The sequence below is a fragment of the Lolium rigidum genome, unplaced genomic scaffold (genome assembly GCF_022539505.1).
Source record: "Lolium rigidum isolate FL_2022 unplaced genomic scaffold, APGP_CSIRO_Lrig_0.1 contig_26634_1, whole genome shotgun sequence".
Taxonomy (NCBI): domain Eukaryota; kingdom Viridiplantae; phylum Streptophyta; class Magnoliopsida; order Poales; family Poaceae; genus Lolium; species Lolium rigidum.
The window spans coordinates 239103-254196 of NW_025900066.1; the positions used below are offsets into that span (position 1 = coordinate 239103).

At 43.9% G+C, this 15094-nt stretch overlaps 2 protein-coding genes across 2 annotated transcripts; both read right to left on the reverse strand.

Annotated features, from left to right (window-relative positions):
- Nucleotides 1–669: 669 nt before the first annotated feature.
- LOC124680722 (GDSL esterase/lipase At3g43570-like) lies at nt 670–2944 on the reverse strand. The gene is made up of 2 exons (XM_047215776.1): nt 2656–2944; nt 670–1490 (listed from the first exon to the last, which is right to left on the reverse strand). Exons 1-2 carry the CDS (start codon nt 2942–2944, stop codon nt 670–672), a joined length of 1110 nt encoding a protein of 369 aa, XP_047071732.1.
- A 5677-nt stretch (nt 2945–8621) lies between these two features.
- On the reverse strand, nt 8622–14742 carry LOC124680723 (la-related protein 1B-like). Its single transcript, XM_047215777.1, has 6 exons — nt 14445–14742; nt 13840–14326; nt 13480–13714; nt 13295–13385; nt 9782–9868; nt 8622–9465 (listed from the first exon to the last, which is right to left on the reverse strand). The coding sequence occupies exons 1-6, from the start codon at nt 14715–14717 to the stop codon at nt 9160–9162; spliced, it is 1479 nt and encodes a 492-aa protein (XP_047071733.1). The 5' UTR covers nt 14718–14742; the 3' UTR covers nt 8622–9159.
- Between the last annotated feature and the right edge of the window lie 352 nt (nt 14743–15094).

Here is a 15094-nt window from a genome sequence, read left to right on the forward strand (position 1 = left end):
CACATCTGCTTCCTCTATTTTTGTAACCCCAATACCTGGGATATTACAAGGGCCACCTCCACCGTCGTACCCAAGGTTGTTGCCCCGGGCGACCTCGTGTCGCGGGTGAAACCCGAGATAGCCTCCACTCACCTGCAAGAGGCGGGGGGGAATGGCGCAGGCCATGAGCCTGGCTGCCGCCCACCACCAACCCCTGCTGGAGTGCTGCGGAGCCGTCGGGAGGAGGGAGGCCGCAGCTCTGGCCGTCGCCGCCCATCCCACGCGTCGGCCGCCAGGGGAGCCGACGGGAGAAGGGGCGCAGCGCAGGCCGCCGACGGGAGAAGGGGCGCAGCGCAGGCCGTCGCCGCCCGACTCATCCGCGCGCCCGCCATGCATCGAGGAGGGAGATCCGACCGCCGTCACCAGGCGTCGACGAGGAGGAGCCCCCGCCGCCGCCACGCCCCGTGGGACTTTGCCCCGGCGGCACTGCCGGCGGCGGCGGCGGTTAGGCTGGGGTGCGGGAGGAGGGTTAGGCTGGGGTTAGGGCTGGGGTTCGGTTAGGCCTTCACGTGGACACGAATCAATGATGCCTGAGCAATAATAGCGCATTGTATCTCACCGATGGTACAATAACAGCTCTGATAGTACATCATAAGTCCGCAATCAAATTAACAAGAACACATGGACTAATCAGAGATGCATGAGCGGCACGTAGTACTTGAAGATGTGGTCGACGATGATCTCATACGCCCTCTGCGTGGGGTGGTAGCTGTCGAAGAACACATGCTTGTCCACGTCATCACACACCCCCATGTACTGCGTGTTGCACAGCTGCGTCACCTCGATGAGCCCGGAGCCGCAGCACCCGCGCGTCATCTCCGTGAACCCCCACCGCTCGCCATGAACGGCGAGCTCATAGATGATGTCGTAGATGTTGAAGTAGACGACGTGGGTGTGGAACCCAGGGTCGGCGTTGAGCCTCCCGATGAGCTCCTGAAGGGCCTTGTTGTACATGAGCGCGGCGTAGTTGCGGCGGGCGTCGCAGCGGCGCTGGACACCGCCGCCGATGGTGCGCTGGGAGGGCACGCAGCCGATGGGGGGCATCCCGGTGAACCCCATCTTCTTGGCGCCGCGCGCGCTGGTGTTGCGGAGGAAGGCCTCGGCGCCGACGAGGAGGAGGTCCACGTACGCCGGGATGTCGTAGTCGAAGGCGCGGTACGGGGTCATGAAGTAGGTGTTGGCGACGTCGTCGGTGGCCGTGCACACGAAGAAGAAGGCGCCGTCGATGATGCGCCGGGTCTCCTGCTCTCCGACGAGACCGACGAGCTTTTGGCGGTACGTGTCGAAGAACTCCAGCTCCTGGTCCATGGTGAACACGTTCACGAGCTGGGGAGTGAGCGGGTCGAACCCGGTGGCGCCCGAGGCGAAGCTCACGCCGGTGAGGAGGTCCTCCGGGGTGTGGTCCACATTCAGCCATGGAGGGAGCAGCTGCTTCAGGTTAAGCCTCTGGGCTGAAATTCATCCAGAAATTTTAATCAAGTAATCGATCGATCTATTTCAATCGCGTAAACAGTGAAGTTGCTGATCGTAAGAACAGAAAAGGTACAGAATTGATTAGGCAGGCAAGAAGAATATTCCTGTCTCCTTTACTGCTCATGCGTAATCACACCCTCTCTGTTTTCATCCACGCTTTCCGACCAAATTTCCATGGTCCAGTGGATCATATATATCGAGGTGGAAGAGCCCGAGCCAGGCATTTAGCATTCGTTATCTAGTCATATTATTGTTCGAAACTGAACCAATCATAGAAGGGAAATTATGGGATGGGTTCTAAGTTATTCTACAAGCTACAAAAACTATGTTTCTACCTGATCATGGAGGAGCTTAATTAAGTCTGTCCTGGCCAATTATCAACTATGTATCATAAATAGGGGAGATTCTACAATAAAAGAACAAGGAAACGAGTAGATGCTATCAAGTCATAGCACAGAAAGAGATACAAGGATAAAAAAATTGTTGGCATTTCATACACTCAAAAAAAGCTGTATAAGTTAAATTTAATATATAAAAACATAACCTAGAAAAAATGTGGAGATATTTCCGACATTCATGTATTGTAGAACTCCCTAGCTACCAAGATAAACTTTTTGACCAACAAATACCTAGGCCCATGACTCGCTATCATTAATCAGAAAAAGACGAGGACTTTACCGCGATTTACCGTGTGAATATGTTTTTTAGCCTCGTGAAGAATTATTGTGTACTACTAAAATATATCTTCTGAAGTGCAACCCATGTGCAACTATGAGACCAGCGTAACAACGGGAACCGATTACCAGTCACTTGGGTGAGCTTCGACTTAATTCTTAGTCAACTGATAATTAACTTAATTCTTTTTTTTTCGAGGAGTAATTAACTTAATTCTTAGTTGACTATTTAACTGTTACAATGTTTCTGCGATCTGTGTTAGCCATTTCGAGTCACACATGAGGTTGAGATGTTGTAGTGTCTCGTGATTTGTGACAGATCATTATATAGGCCATTTTAGGAGGACTTCTGGAGCAGCACATGGGTGCATACTGCATAGGCGTGCACGATGACAAACATATTGTCTCCTCTTGAGCTAAGCTAGATACTATAAGGAGGAAGCGCAGGGAGACATGAGGTATATCATACCGATGAGGTCGGGTGGCAGGAGCGCGTTGGAGAAGCGCCCGGTTGCGACGTGTCCCGCAAAGTCCTTTCCGTAGGGCGCGTGGTTGGCCTTCATCCTCGTCGCCGGCAGGTTGTTGTTGTTCCCCGGGTCAACGATGGAGTCACCGAACACGATCAGCGCCGTTGCCAGCGGCCTCCCGCGCGGTCGCCAGCCCTGCGCCGTCGCCTCCATCGTCTGGTTCAGGTCCCTCCCGCACACCGCCGCCGCCATTGCCAACACGATCAGTGCCACGGTCATCTTCATCCCCATTGCTGCTGTGTGCACGGCTGAAGCAGGGCGGTCATAGCTCGATCTGTATTTATACACTTACGTCGAGTCGTTAGGCAGATCGAGAGCTAGCGAGTGATAATTGTGAGGATGTACGTGTGTACAGTGCCGGCCGGGCGTCCCCTTGAACTGTTCTTGCATGTTGGGTTCCATGGTTTTACAGCCTAGCAGCAAGAACAAGATGGACTAATCAGAGATGCATTTATGAAATATTCTGTGAACGCGTTGGTGGACGACCCAGCACCGTTGCATGCAAGCATGGGAGCGTCAAAAGGGGAATCCTTGATGCAATGGCAGTGGCCTGAAGAAGATCACCCTGTTATTATTCCAGGACAGGACAGGTGGATCGTCAACAAGTTTTGTGGGCATTAATTGCTTGGCCATTAAGTATATAGTATGCTACTACAGTACTCCCTTTGTTTCCAAAAAGAAACCGTATACTTTTAGTCAAAAAAAAAGTCAATGTCTCAAATTAGTACTATGGAATAAACGTTCATAGTGTACTTGTTCAATAGAATACGTGTTTATATTTTTCTCTAAAAGATTGCTCAAATTTACAAAGAGTTGACTATTGACTAAAATATATGTCTTTGATTGATGGAACAGAGGTTGTATCTGAGTATATCTACGTGATAACAATGTATGTGTTCTCGAAAAAAAATAATGCACCCTCTTCATTCTGTTTTATTCTACATTTTATATCAATTTTTGTTTCATATTAATCTACATTTTATCTTTTACTCAACAAGTATATTGAGAACGAATCGTTCATGCTATTTCTATTGGATGTCATTGCTTTCATTGTAGCTTGGATTGGTTCCTTATCTACCTAGTACTAATGAATATACTAGTTTGTCTGATTTTTTTCTATAACGTTGATTAAAATGGAATAGATGGAGTACACGTTGTACATACGCACCCTTTCCATTCTATCATCTTCTTTAGTTTCACATTTTTATTGATCTGCCAAGGCTTCATTAGATAACCTTGTCCGCATATGAAATGCCAAATCTCAAGGTTAAGTATATGCCCCTTCTATCGATCGGCATGCTTGATAAGGAAGCACAACCAACAAGCAAAAAAAATGCCCGCACTATATTAAATGATTCTACATTTTACATTTATTTTATTGATCAAATTCATAATAAAAATTAAACCTCTAGCCGACACATACACCGGGATAGAGAAATAACTAATCCATCCATTTCGAAATGCTCCTGCTCTCTATATTCAATCGAAGTCAGGCTTTGTAAAGTTTGACTAATTATACAGAAAAAATAACAACATCAATAAGTATCAAATATATATTATGAAACTATATCTATAATGATTGAAATAAAAAAATGTAGATGTTGGCATTTTTCATACTCCATTTTATCAACCTTTACAAAGTTCGGTTTTCGCTATACTCAGCATTGTGGTTAATTTGGAAAGGAGGGTGTACTGTGCTTTCTATGTACTTGAATAAGTGTCGTTTTCCTTTTTTTGAAAGTCAAACATTTTTTTAACTTTACTAACTTTTACATAAAATAGCGATATACGTGACATTAAATTACAATATTATTGAAGTACAAGTCAAGATAAAATCTAGCAATATTAACTTAATATCATAATTTTTCCATTTTATTCTAGGAAGTTGATTAAAGTTAATAACATTTAACTTACTTATTTGAGAAAGGAGGAAGTATGATAAATTGGAGACCATGTAGATGTCACCACTCACCACAAGACATTCCTGTTGCCTGCTTAATGGAAGCACATGTGCATTTATTGACTCCACATGGAGCGGCCCAGTGCACTCGACAATGTTGCTCCATCACTGTACTCCTCAATGGTCTCACCAATCGTGTATTATACATGACTAGAGACATCTACTTAATGGGACATGTTTTTAATCTAGGAGCATATGTTTCTGATTTTAAAAAATTAGTTCGAACGCAACAAAATGTTTTTTAAAAAAATCTGATAAAATATTTCGCGTGTGCAACTTGATTTTCTATGTGCTTGTAAAGTTGTTTCACGAAAAGCTGATATCTTTTGTGTCATATGTAAAAAAGGGAGAAAAAGTAGTGCTAAAGAAGCTCTTCGTGAGACATTTCTTTATCGTTTTTTACACATGACACAAAAAGTTGATTTTCTGTGAAACTTGGCGTGTGCGCATAGAATGTTGTTATGTGCGCGTGCAATTTTTGTTCGGGATTTTTTGGACACATTAAAATATTTTTGCCGATGGCAGAAACATATGCATATGGAATCAAAAGTGCATTTCCGCTACTTAATGTCTTTATTTGCTCAACTTCAGGATGGTGATCTGCCTCTATACAAAAATAAACTTTGGAGTTATGATTCTTCTTCCCAAAAAATAAGATGCAAGTAGAATTGAGCATTATAGGCCCATATGCTTGCTTAATCTTAGTTTTAAAGTATTCACAAAGGTCAGTACTAATGGAGAGACATTGGTTGCTCACAAAGTTATTAGACCTATGCAGTCACCTTTTATTCCAGGGAGGAACATACTCAAAGGATTATGGTCTGCCATGAGACCATCCATGAAATTCAGGAAGAAAATGGATGAAGTTCTTTTTAAGATTGACTTCAAAAAGACGTATGATAAGGTGAAATTGTCCTTTTTGCAGCGGGCCTTGCGAATGGAAGGGTTTTCGCCAAAGTGGTGTGAATAGGTTGCATGCTTTCTTCAGTGAGGGAGTGTAGGTATTAGAGAGTCAATGACAATATTGGACATTATTTTCAAACTTTGAAGGGGATCTGGCAGGGCGACCGGTTGATATGTTGGACGTCTTTATTCCTCGGGCTAAAGAGGACAAACAGATCGGGGTGTTAGTGCGCCACCTAGTAGATGGTGGGATATCGATCCTTCAGTATGCAGATGACAAAATTCTCTTCATGGAGTGTCCATGTAAGTTGTGAATATGAAGTTGATTATGTGTCTCTTTGAACAGCTATCCGGTTTAAAGATAAATTTTTATAAGAGCGAGATTTTCTATTTTTGATTAGGCTAAAGAGTTAGACAACGACTATCGAACAATTTTTAGTTCTGACATAGGGTCTGAATAAGGAATGGAGGTCAGTTGACGACGGCTTAGAGAAGAATTTGGCATCCTGGCTTAGAAAGATGCTTTCATACTGAGATCATATTGTTCTGATTAATTCTATCCTAACAAGACTTCCGATGTTCATGTTATCTTTCTTTGAGATGCCCAAATTGGTACGCAAAACACTAGATTTCTATAGCTCTCGCGTTTTTTTTTTGGCAAAGTGGTGACTTAAAAAGGAAATATAGGCTTACTAGATGGAACATTATTTGCAGACAAAAAGACCAAGGGAGTCTAGGTACAGATATAGTATGAAAATATGTTTCTTGTTGTATCTAATTGTATCAATTTTAATAGTTTTTCTGTCAACTTGGTGAAATTATATATTGTCTAACTTTGGAAAAAAAAAACATGCATGCCTTTGTTTCTATGGAGTGTTGTTCCAGATGTAAAAGTAATGCCAAAAAAACAATTAATTCTTGTAATGAAATGACATTAATTCTCGGCTACGATTGCAAGTAGTTGGTTGAACCTATGCTTCTAGAAATTTCATTTTTTGAATGTCGGCATAACATTTTGGAAATAAACACGGTAATTGAACAACCAAGTGGAAGAAAAAAGCATGACTACAAAAAGGAATATTTTCTCCCATAACATACAACTTAAGTGCCTTGTTTACATTCTTTTGTTTGGAATGGAAAGTAGTGGGGGGAACCCCCACAGCTAGTTTCAAAAAAAAAAAATCGCACCCGTGAGGACTTGAACTTGGGTGACCATGTCGTACATCCACTCCTATGACCAAGTGAGCTAGGATCTTTGCATTCTTTTTCATGAAGGAACAATGAGCTCCATCTGAATTTCCTCCCTCTGGATTTCATGAGTAGAAATATCATGTGAGATGTATTATCACAAACATTTGTGAAGCAACATCAAAAATCATGAGCATTGACACACACATGATAATGTTATCTTGTTGTATCTGCTTACCAACGTCAATTTGGTATGTTCATTGCTAAAGTTCATTATGTTTTTTTATCTTGTAAGCAAACACATGTATACTTCTTTTTCATTATGCGCAACTCCACATGTGGTAGTCAACATTTTTTAACCCCCATATTTACAACGATGAATTCCTTTTTCAAAAGTGTGGTATGCACTACATTGTGTCATTTAATCAACATGAACCTCTAACCCTCTATAAAAGCGCACTTTTTGTTTCTTACAAGACTAGTTTTGAATATATATTCTAACAGCTTTTAAAATTTGAATTTTGAAACATGATGGAACTCTATGCAACTTGGTGAAGCACAACAAGTTCCATCAAGCTTCACTGAGTTTCAAACCTGAGAATAAACTTCTGCTTTGTGCTGCCCCGTCATGCTGATTGATCATCCCTATGTGCAAAAGAGTGTTCTGCCTTGAAAGAGTAGTGTTCTGCCACTTGTATTTTACTATGTCTGAATGTGTGTGTGCATAGGACAGTGTTACAGTCACGTGCTGTACTGTGAACCACGGAGAGTATCATTTACCTCAGGAAATTTCTGGTTTATTTCTGTGTGGGAGTCCAATTCTGGACCTGGCATGCGCGCGCATGTTTTCTTGTTCTAATTAAGCTGGTCAACTCATGCAGGAAGAAGCATTTAGAACTTTATTACAAGACTCGGAAACAGACTGTCCGTGGAGGAGTAGAGTACCAAGCTCATCATATTGACGCTGGGATCTATTAGTTGTACCTTGTTGTTCATCTAAGTTTATTTGCCAGCTCCGCTACAACACATGGTCAGCATCAACAACACATGTTATGCATATATAAGTGCAACCTACATCCGAAAGTAAGTATCAACTTTTTCTAGATACGAATGTATCAACAATTAAAATGTGTCATGTATGTAAATAGACAAGTGCAGCTAAACAGAAAGCTTCGGCATGTTCCAGTAGACACCACCATCATTGGAGCATTCAAATAAAGCAAACAAGAAGTGGACATCCATAAAACAGTACGCTAAAAGAAGTTGTACGGCAACCCTGGTTCGTCCCCCCTACGATGAGACTGAGCTCAGAGGATAGGAATGCAGGCATGGGTATTTTTAGCGATTCAGACGAATCAGTTGAGCTGAATCACGTCGTGATGAGACTGAGCTCAACCTACACCTGACGACTATGTTTTTTGTCGCCCCTGCATTGCGGTGGCAGCTGCAACTTTCTCGGTGCACAGGACGTAGGGAGGGAGCAGCTTGGTTCATGGACGCTGCTCGCTGCCGTGGGAGATGATGCTAACACGCGCAGGCCAGCATAGATGTATACACATAGCCCTGTCTGCGTTAACGCTTGCCTGTAGATAGATGCTGACACTGGTATACACTTAACCAGCTGCTCATAATTGCTGGCACTCCTTGGCATCCATGCGACCATGCTACTGGAAGCCAACTCCTATAAACATTCACCAAGCTTATTTGACAATTCAGCTGCAACATGTTCATTACCGAGCAACCAAACATGGAACCAAGCACCACTATATACTACATACCAATCAACAGTGGCCATCGATTTTCAGAAACACTACGAAGCAACATCATAAGCATGAGAGCATTCAAACACAGCAAACCAAAAGCCAACAACTGCAAGACATTACACCCAAATAAGTTTAACGACATACTCAGTGCATAGCAGGACTCTCCGAGTGAGAAAGTTCACATCCTCCTCCGTCAAAAAATGGAGGTTTTACATCCTAAAGAGGGGTTGAAAACCGACATGGTTCAGACTTCAGACTCACATAGCCAGAAGTAACAACGACAGCAATGAATTGCACACTAAGCACTAGGCGCTATCGTCTTTCACTCAGTTCCCGGTTTCTCCCCCTCATCACCTTGGATGCCTCTAGAAGATGTACCTTTTTTTTTGCTATTCTTTTTCAACTTGACAAATTTTCACCGACCACCAGAGAAAGGCACACTACCCCAATAACAGGGGTACAGGACCGCCACAAAATGTACCCAATTGTCAGTATAATGCAACCCCCACAGGCATACCATACCATACCACCTTCCAAAAAATGCAAAATATCATCATCCCTTCTACTACTCTCGTCACTCGCGCTCGGACAAAACCGTTGCAGTCATAGTGTGAATCGGAGAGCTATCGCGGCTAGCGGCGGCCAGCGCTTTCTTCAGCTACCTCACTCTCTTCAGCTTCCTCGCTCTCTTCAGCTAGCGGTGGTGCTTGGTTATCGCTGGAAGTGGATCCATTCAGGAGCACCTCGTGATGGTTCTGGTCCACCGTGCTGCTAGGGCCACCAGCTGGTGATTCATGGAGGGCCACGCCCCCAAGGCGTGCTGTCAGATCGTTGACGTTGGGGCCTGGCGCGGCTACAGAGCTTGACCGAGTAGCAGTGTTGCTCTCCCGAGGAATCACCCATTTGTGCCAATCATTTTGCCTCCTGACTTTGTCACCCTGCATTACCAGAGAAACCAAGGCAATACATTAGTGGGGGGCGGGGGGTGGGGGGTGGGGGGGGGGGGGGTTAAACTATTCAGCCAGTACAGAAGAGACACCATTTGAATTACTCTAATCCAGTACCTTTCTAGTAGAGAATTCATCCAAATGATGAAGCTACTCTAGGCCAGTGTTTGTGAAAGTTCAATGCTTAGCCAAGTGTTTATGAAGGTCAAAAGCTTATGTATGGGCATTGACTGAACCCAGTATCATACAGATGTGACATGCCACTTAACCTGAAATAGATGATACTGGAGCCAAAAGAAGTATTTACCTGTGTTTCCAGCATAGATGAGGACTGAAGTGTTTCCTTTATATACTGCAAATCAGCAGACTGCAGATCAGCAGTGATTGCTCGAACCTGCAAAAAATAATATTTCAACACAGTTAGCAGACTGCTTACAAGCAAATATTCAGCTATAACCACATTCTGACATTATAAGCATTATTTGAACATCTACCTTGTCATAAAACAAATGGACTAAGTTTCCTGACGGTTTTATGTGGATGCACAAACATAAATATAAATTAGTGAACCAGAAAAAACAGCAACAATGGGGAAAGGAAAACAACAGGTAAAAACACTTAGAGATGGTTGAGGCAAGATTTGTAACAGCCTATTGCCTGATCAAAAAAATGAAGAAACTGACAGCATGTAATATCATGTTTACAGAAAAAAAAACAGCATGAAATGCACATTTAGCACAAAATTATACTAGTGCAAACTAGGGGCACTAAATGATGATGTCGGTGCTACTTCATTTTACAGTCCAGGGTTACATTAGTAATTGTATAACTTTGTAACTTTATAACACAGGAAAACTTTCTGGTAAAATATTTTATGTGATACTAAAACAAAGGGACATTGCTTCCACAGACGTAGGAGTCAACAAAACAAAAGGTTGGATTCCAGCAATGCACACAAACATCCCCTTCGAGATGGGCATTTATAACCAATCTAATGATAGCATGGACATTCACTCTCATATTTAAGTTAAATCAAAAGATAACTTGCTACTCACTAAGGAATCTCAACATGCATACCAGTACCATGCATGCCATAGCTAACCCATAGATTCCCGACTAAACGTGATGTAGATTAGAAAGCTTTATAGAAGAAATAAATACTACTTATGTTCCATACGTTCCCAGCTCACTGCACATAAATCTGATGCTTCAGTATCTCTGCTCTTATCTTCCAGTAATATACTTGACCTGCTGCTAACTATTATGCATCAATGTATAATTGGTGTAAATACATCCTAACAAGCTGGGTACTAATGAAGGCATGGTGAACTGACTCCTAGCATGCACACACACCAGGCCAGCACCACTCAAACAGGAATACGAAGGGCCTGTTTGTTTGGGCTTTTTTAGTTTTCCACTGGAATAAGCAGATCAAACCAACCAAACGGGGTGCATTGGCTGCAGGCTTTTCCAAAGCCACGGAGCGAAATACACAGGCAAGGAAAATCACCTCGTGAGGTGCTTCGTGTGGCTTCCCGCGTCTTCCCCTCTAAAGACCGAAACGGTATAACCCTTTGTCCCTATTTCTCATAGTATTTACGCAGAACTGCCACCAAGTGGCTGCTCCCTGACCGAAACGACATGCGCGCGCAGGAACAGGACAAGCACCCGCTGCTTCTTCCCTTACAATTAGAAAACAAAAAATAATCACTATAGCTAACTATTATACTGGCCCACTGCATGCAGCTGTTACTAGTTCTTGGTTAACGCCACCATGCATGTTAGCTAGCCAGAACACAATGCCCGATTTCAAATACAAGTCAACGTTCAAGCAAAAATAAGACAAAAAGATAGAGGCCAAGAAAATAATCATATTGGGAATATAATATATGCACCTCAATCGTGTATAGATGCAAAAATATATCCCATCTTGGTTGTTAACATGTCAAGTTTTAACATAGGGTTTAATGATAAGGTTGGTTGATTCAGATTGAAGGAGGATTTGAAAGTCAAATGCAAGGATCCTATGATCCTATCCTTCTGAGCTTAAAGAACCCCTACATCTGAAGCATCCATGTCACCTCTAACAAACAAAGTTTCGCGTTACAGCCAGAACACAATGCACGATACAAAAAGAAGTCAACCTTCAAGAAAAAATAGGATAAAAAGACAGAGGCCAAGAAAATAATCATATAGGGAATATACTATATGCACCTCAATCGTATATGAATGCAAAAAATATCCCATCTTGGTTGTTAACATGTGAATTTTTAACATAATGATGAGGTTGGTTGATTCAGATTTAAGATGGATTTGAAAGTCAAATGCAAGGCTCCTATGATCCTATCCTTCTGCGCTTAAAGAACCTCTACATCTGAAGCATACATGTCACCTCTAGCAAACAAAGTTTCGCGTTACAGCCAGAACACAATGCACGATACAAAAAGAAGTCAACCTTCAAGAAGAAATAGGATAAAAAGACAGAGGCCAAGAAAATAATCATATAGGGAATACTATCTCCGTTTCAAGGAATAAGGCGCACACGTATTCCAAGACAAACTTTGACCATAAAAATTGAGCAACAAAATCTTGATTATATTATATGTAATTAGTATCGTTGGATTCGTACGGAAAAGAACTTTTTAATGATACTAATTTCATACAAACAATGTTTATCTATTTGAAGTAATTCTTGGTCAAACAAAAAGCACGTAAAACGAGGACGCCTTATTCCTTGAAACGGAGGTAGTATACTATATGCACCTCAATCGTATATGAATGCAAAAAATATCCCATCTTGGTTGTTAACATGTGAATTTTTTAACATACGGTTTAATGATGAGGTTGGTTGATTCAGATTTAAGATGGATTTGAAAGTCAAATGCAAGGCTCCTATGATCCTATCCTTCTGCGCTTAAAGAACCTCTACATTTGAAGCATCCATGTCACCTCTAGTAAACAAAGTTCCGCGTTACAGCCAGAACACAATGCATGATACAAAAAGAAGTCAACATTCAAGAAAAAATAGGATAAAAAGACAGAGGCCAAGAAAATAATCATATAGGGAATATACTATATGAACCTCAATCGTATATGAATGCAAAAAAATATCCCATCTTGGTTGTTAACATGTGAATTTTTAACATACGGTTTAATGATGAGGTTGGTTGATTCAGATTTAAGATGGATTTGAAAGTCAAATGCAAGGCTCCTATGATCCTATCCTTCTGCGCTTAAAGAACCTCTACATCTGAAGCATCCAGATCACCTCTAGCAAACAAAGTTAGTATTTATATCTCAACACAAAAAGGAAGGATTTTGTCACTGGGTTTTGATATTTTACAGGTGTATTCAAATAATAAATAACTCATCTGCTATAAAGTAATAAGTAGTAGAAGTAGAATTGTCAATTACGTCCTAGAGGAGAGCTTTGTTATGGCACACGCTCAAATCATGACAATGCTTAGTAGACTGTTAGGTGAAAAGAACGAAACAGGTATGCATAGCATGCAATGCACATACACATATTAGAAACAAAATAGGTTTGAGTACATATAATTCCAAACTATACCGTATGTTTAGAACTTATTAATCTTATTATGACTGGTAAATATCTGGAACTTGATCAACATCAGAACCATATAAGAAGGAACAGATGAGCATGCAAGGAATGATTTTTCTCTTACAGGTGTGATCATTTAAAATACAGTAAGTAGGAACTCAATAGTGAAAACTGAATACCCAGTGTATAAATCAAAGACTTGGTGACAGAAAATGTAGAGGAAGGCAAGTTAAGGACAACGAATAAAGATGATCTCACCTTCTTAAAGGTAGCTATAAGAGAGATATCAACCCAGCCCTCCTGATCCATATGTTGCCGCAACCAAACATCTGTACATAAGTTGTCCTTGCTGCAGATGAAAGAAGAGGGCATATTTTACCAGAAGTAGACACTCACAGGCCATAAACAATTAACAAAACGCAGAATAAAATCAGTGTAGCCACCTGAAGTAGAACTCAATCTGTTTGAGCAGCTTCTCCTGGCCTTGAGGCTCAGGTACAGTTTGGAGCTCTGGCTCAAGCTCTGGCTCTGGCTCAGCCTCAGGCATGTGCTGGAAGTAGGGATAAGCAGGCGGGCCGACCATGGGAGGCACGAAGCCCATTCCCCTCAGCGCCTCCGGAGGCGGAGGCGGGCCACCAACATAGTACATTGGTGAAATAGGAGACCCAGGTGGCATCTCTGGACATAGCAAAGCATGGTGACAACCGATCAATACCAGAAGGTGAATATACACATCACTACAGCAGCGGCAACACTGCAGCAGAAGCAATGCGACATCTGCAAGACTGTAAGAATAACTTTACCAGGAAATGCCATCATGTGTCCAGCAAACGCCCGCATGTGCGGGCCAGGCGGCGGTGGGGGAGGGGCCATGAACTGGGGAGCGACGGCCAGCGGCGGGGGCGGCGGCGCGCCCCGCATGTAGGGCCCGATGCCCATCGAGGGGCCACGGTAAAAGGAACCCTCGAACCCACCTCTCCTGCGGCCATTGAAGCCACCGCCATGGTGCGCGACTCCACCCGGGCCGCCGCTGCTGCTGCCGCCCCTCCTGCCACCGTTGTTACTGTGGTTTCTCTGGCCACCCCTTCCGGCAGCACCTCCGCCGCCGTTGGCGCCATGGTCCCAGCGGTCAGTTCCCCGCTGCTCATGATGGTCCCGCTGCTGGTCGCGCGGGGAGTGGTCTCCGCCACCGCTGTTGCTGCCAGAGGCGCCGCCGCGCCTGGCCGGCTTGTGGCGGTTGTGGTGGGTCCCCGAGCCGTGCCTGGGCGAGTTGGACGGATTCGCCATGGCCTAATAATAACCATCAAAAGCCAGAGCTTTACGAATCAACCGCGCAAACAAAGAGCAGCATAGTAGTACCATAATAATCGTATACTAGATGGATGGATATAGAAACGGGAGATCTGACCGATGAGGCGGCGGCGGCGGCGTTGTTGGAGGTTGAGACGAGTGGGGGAGGCGGCGGCGGCTTTGGCGATTCGGAGGCGGGGACGATGGGGGCCTTGGTCTTGGCGGCGTCGGCGAGCGCGGGCCAGTGGTCGGCGTCCATGACGGCGGGCGGCGGGGGCGGCGCGTCGGCTGGGACGATGCCGTTGGAGGCGGCTGGCTGCTTCCAGGCGGACCTCTTGGCCGGGGCCGGGGAGTTGGGCGCCGGATCGGGCGTGGCGGGATCCGGCTCCATGGCGGAGGCGGAGGCGGAGGCTTCTGGCGATGGCGGCGGCGGCGGCGGCGGGAGGGGAGAGGGGTTGGTGATCGGGATGGGGATGGGGATGGCGAGATTAGGGCTGCCTGCCTGCCTGACTGACGGACCCCACCTCTCCTCTCCTCTCCTCCTCTCCCTGCTTATTAGTAGTATTTGTTGTCTTCTGGGCCGAGCCCGAGCAGGGCTTTGCCTGGGTTTCTTCTTCTATCTACAACTACGACATCATCTTCTTTCATATATATAGTATCATCACTAGTTAGTTGAATGTCGATATGTTGCTCATGTTTTTCCTCAAGTGTTTTTCCCTCCAACATGTAAATGTAATGCACATTACTATACTAACAATTCGATGGCAA

What these genes read in the sequence shown, in the direction of transcription:
- LOC124680722 (XM_047215776.1), bottom strand. Translation starts at nt 2,944, where the DNA reads ATGGGGATGAAGATGACCGTGGCACTGATCGTGTTGGCAATGGCGGCG. An exon ending in CCTGCCACCCGACCTCATCG is followed by an intron (nt 1,491 to 2,655) that starts GTATGATATACC and finishes GATGAATTTCAG; the next exon opens with CCCAGAGGCTTAACCTGAAG.
- LOC124680723 (XM_047215777.1), bottom strand. Translation starts at nt 14,717, where the DNA reads ATGGAGCCGGATCCCGCCACGCCCGATCCGGCGCCCAACTCCCCGGCC. An exon ending in TTATAGCTACCTTTAAGAAG is followed by an intron (nt 9,869 to 13,294) that starts GTGAGATCATCT and finishes TATTTTTTGCAG; the next exon opens with GTTCGAGCAATCACTGCTGA. An exon ending in CATCTATGCTGGAAACACAG is followed by an intron (nt 9,466 to 9,781) that starts GTAAATACTTCT and finishes CTGGTAATGCAG; the next exon opens with GGTGACAAAGTCAGGAGGCA.